Source organism: Mus caroli, chromosome X (genome assembly GCF_900094665.2).
Source record: "Mus caroli chromosome X, CAROLI_EIJ_v1.1, whole genome shotgun sequence".
Classification (NCBI taxonomy): Eukaryota; Metazoa; Chordata; class Mammalia; order Rodentia; family Muridae; genus Mus; species Mus caroli.
The window spans coordinates 139,776,369-139,780,845 of NC_034589.1; the positions used below are offsets into that span (position 1 = coordinate 139,776,369).

The window sequence follows — 4,477 nt, forward strand, 5'->3', positions numbered from 1 at the left end:
AAACTGAGCCAGGTGTGATGGCACCCACCTTTAGTCCCAGCACTTGGGAGGCAGAAGCAGAGGCAGATAGATCTCTGAGTTCACAGCTAGCCTGGTCTATAGAGTGAATTCTAACACAGCCAGGGCTACACAGAGAAACCTTGCCTCAAACAAACAGAAGAAAAAGCTAAAATGATTAGGTTCAAATTCTGCCTCTGCTACTTGGCTAAATTTAAGGAAATTTCTTACCATGCTGTACCTTGGCTTTATTTACATCTTGGTTCATGTGTGTATTTTTGCTTGTTTTTTGTCATGTTAAGGATTAAGCCTAAGGCCTTGCACAAGCTAGACAAATGCTATACCACTGAGCTATACTCAAACCTTCCTTGTCTTTAAAATGAAGTCAATAATAAGGGCCTACCTTGTAGAGTTATTCTAATAATTAAATGTGTTAATACATGTTCAGAGCTTAAAACAGTTTCTAGCATATAAGAATTTGAAGCTTATGAACTGCTGTCTTGTTTTGAGACAGTCTCACTCTGTAGACCAGGCTGGCCTAGATCTTACAAAGTACCACTTACCGCTGTCTCCCAAGTGCTAGGATTAAAGACGTGCACTAGAAATGTGGTAGTGCTAAGAATGGGAGACTGGAGATGCAGACAAATGGACCAAGTCTAGCCTAAGAGTAAAGAAGAATGATTTGAGGAGAAGCAAATGCCTGAGGTAGGAGGGCAGGGTTTATAGGGGCTGACTCTGGCCTTCAGGTTCTCCTCTTCTAATATAGCCTAGAGCATCTACGCCACCTGTTTGAATAGTCTACCCAAATAACTACCAGGCCATGGCATTACCTGCTTAAAATTGTCCCAATGTTCCCTACATTCTCGGGATAAAGTATGCCTCTTTTACAAAACTGTGACTGCAGAGGGCTAGCATAAAGCCCATTTCCTAAATCTCCTTTACCATCCTGTGACCTGAAGTCTGCTTTGTCTCTCACATCACACTGTAGACAGTGAGCGTGCAGCAAGACTTGGTTACTTTTCCTACCCTCCAAGATGGTAAAGCTCACAGGAATTGACTGAGTATGGCTCAGTACTGTATCTCTGGCACTACCCAACAAAGGCTGGGCAAGAATCAATGATCAGTATATGAATAGCCTTTACGGTATGGCAAGAGCGGGTGTTCCAGGATGGTAATGTTTCTGGTTCTTAAGCAGGAGAGAGTTAGGCTAGGGTTTCACAGCCTACAGCCTCAGCTCAAACTGAGTCCCTCAGCCTAATTGGCCTATAGCATAAGAAGCATTTCCTAAAAAGGAAACCAGTTGAAAAATGGCTTTCTTCCTGAGGCTGGAGACCATGTCAGCCCCTGCTTCTACTCTAGGGACCGCTACCCACGCATTGGTGACATCCTTCAGAAGTTGGCACCCTTCCTCAAGATGTATGGCGAGTATGTGAAAAACTTCGACCGGGCTGTAGAGCTGGTCAACACATGGACAGAGCGCTCTACCCAGTTTAAAGTCATCATCCATGAAGTACAGGTAAGAAGTGAGACTGGATGAACCATGCTTCAGGAGGAGGAAAAGTCTACAAGGACCTGGGGAAGGCCTTTAGCTCGACCTGAGCTTTTCTGCTTCTGTCACAGAAGGAGGAAGCCTGTGGTAACCTGACCTTGCAGCACCACATGCTGGAGCCCGTGCAGCGCATCCCCCGCTATGAACTTCTTCTCAAGGACTATCTGTTAAAGCTGCCTCATGGCTCCCCGGACAGCAAGGATGCCCAGAGTGAGTGTGTGCCCCTAGGCCCTCCCTACTTCCCCGAACTGGTACCTCTAGCCAGACTTCTGAGTCAGGGCTCTAGATTTCACTCACAGGGTTGGTCTGCTAATGTTGAATGATTAAAATCTCCAAATAGGATCTCTAAACTGAAGGGCCTATATTGAGGCTCTGTGTTGAGATTTCAGGATGAACCTCCAAGTTCATTACTCTGCATTCATGACCCAGAAAGAACCCAGTTAGGAACTTCGGACTGGAACTGTACAGTCTAAGAGGTATGCTTAGTCTGATTGTCTTTAGGAAACCATGCTTTTATTAGGCTGAACCCAAGATTCATCTCTCAGTGAAGTTGGGAATGAAAGAGAGCCTAACCCTCCAGAGCCTGAGCCTCCAGGCTCAGAGCCTAGCTTGAATCCTTCAGGCCAAGCCCATTTTATTAATTCTCCATAGGTGAGCTCCCAAGTCAAAGCCCCATATAGTCAGACTTCTACTTTCCCACCCTCTAGAATTAGAGCTCTACTCCAGGTCTATTGGCTACTCCCAAGAATGAACCTCCCTAAAGAATTTCAAGTGTGATCAGACTTGTTCCCGTATTTTATGCCTCTCAGGTTTGGATCTATAGGCTGAGATACCTCCTCCTCGGACTGATTCTTCATTTACTGAATCACTAGAAAAGTAGTTGGTTTAGATTCCTTCCATATTTACCTCATCTGTATCAGGCCAGGCCTCGGGTGCAGCTCTTGAGTCTAGCCCACTTGTTCTTCCTTGAACTCATATTGTCATTTATTCATCGCTAACATAACAGGCAAGTGCTTGTGCCTACCTCAGGGAACTGAGCAAAATAGATGAGGTCCTTGACTCAGGGAGTGTGTGTTCTAGTTGGAGAGAGCCCATAAACAAGTGTGATAAATCCACAGGAACATATTTGCAGGATGCTAAAAGTGTGACTTGGAGACGTAGGGGAGTGATGTAAGGGTGACTGGATAGTCTACTTTCAGCCAGTGACTTCTATGCAGGGAAGATGGCTAAACCAAAACCTGAATAACAAGAAAGTTGCCATAGGCAAAAGGGAGGGGAAAGCTCTAGGCAGCTACAGTTGTAAATGTAGAATCCCCAAAGCAGGGGGAGATGGGCAAGCTGATAGAGGTCGATGTATCTCTGTGACAGCAAGAAGGCCAGTATGACCTGAGTTAAGGGAGGGCAGAATGATAGAAAAGAGGGTTGGAGGAGCAAAGCTTTGGAGGCCGAGATGAGGTGTATTCTGAGTGTAGTGGATAGTCACGAGAAGGTCATGGTTAGGATTGGCTGAAGATATGAGAAGGAGTCAGAAAATCTGGGGGAAGGTGGGGTCATTTTGGTAATGCAGTAAAGTGTCAAAAAGGTGGCTTGGATGAAGATGGTAGGAGCAGAGGAGATGAGAAATGGTTCCATTCCGGATAGATTCTATTTGAAAGTAGCACTAGGATACCACAGATGCTGAGATTGGGAGAGTCAAGAATGATGGTTCTTGGGGCTAGAGAGATAGCTCTGTGGGTAGGAGCACATACTGGCTAGACTGTGGTGGCGTATGCCTTTAGTCCCAGTACTTGGGAGGCAGAGGCAGGTAGATTTCTGAGTTTGAGGCCAGTCTGGTCTACAAAGTGAGTTCCAGGACAGCCAGGGCTACACAGAGAAACCCTGTCTCAGAAAAAAAAAGAGCACATACTGTTTTTCCAGAGAACCCCAAGTTCTGTTGCTATCTCTCACATCCAGACAGCTCACAACTCCCTGTTGTACTCCAGAGGGAACAGATGCTGTCTTCTGGGCTCCTTGGGCACTTACCCATACACACAACGGAGCTGTCACTTTAGATACTTAGATGAGGCTAGAATTACAGGGAGGAATTTAAGTACCACTGGTACACAGTTTAGTATTTAAAGCCATGGAGCAAGTGGCATTTAGCAAAGGGAGTGAATCTAAACGGAAAGGAAAACGGAAGGACGCATTAAAAGCTCGGGAAGGTGAGGTCAGCAAAGGAGATGAAGAAGCAGCCCAAAAGAGTGGAGAAACAGAGAAAGTCTACAAGCCACAGGAATGGGGAGCAAACAGTTGTATACTGTGCTGTACATACTCCCCAAACCCTTTACCTAAGGGCACTTTGCTCCCCAGCCTGGACTTTGAAAAGAGCTAAAAATTCCAGGAAATTTGGTGACTTAAATTCTGCAGAGAAACAGCTACATATTAAGTACCATGTTCCTCTCCCAAATGAGAGCCCCATTGAGGGGCCAGCGTAAGGCATAAAACTTAAATCTGAAGAAAGTGCCATGTACTGTGTCTGTAATTTTAATTAATCTGGAGGCCAAGGCAGGAGGATTGGCTACCTGGGCTACAAGTCAAATCCAAGGCCAACCTGGGCAAATAAATAAGGAAAAAAGCAGGGGTAGGCATGTTAGTGGGAGAGTACTTGCCTGGTATGTGTGAGGCCCCATGTTAAATCTCTAGTACTTCAAGTAAAACAATCCTAAACCCAGCTGGGCGTGGTGACACACATCTTTGATCCCAGCATTTGGGAGGCAGAGGCAGATGGAAATCTTTGTGTTGGGGCTAGCCTGGTCCACATAGCAAGTTCTAGGATAGCTAGGGCTATATAGAGAAGCCCTGTGTTAGAAAACACAAAATAAGAAAGATAAAATGCCAGGCAGTGCAGTGGTGGCACATGCCTTTAATCTCAGCACTTGGGAGGCAGAGGCA

General features: G+C 45.7%; 1 protein-coding gene across 1 annotated transcript in view; it reads left to right on the forward strand.

Moving 5' to 3' along the window:
* Fgd1 (FYVE, RhoGEF and PH domain containing 1) overlaps positions 1–4,477 on the forward strand; it is a 43,996-nt gene that overhangs the window by 25,423 nt on the left and 14,096 nt on the right. Inside the window, exons 8-9 of the mRNA XM_021153177.2 lie at positions 1,357–1,513; positions 1,618–1,756. Coding sequence (XP_021008836.1) covers positions 1,357–1,513; positions 1,618–1,756 — 296 coding nt within the window. The remainder of the gene's footprint in view (positions 1–1,356; positions 1,514–1,617; positions 1,757–4,477) is intronic.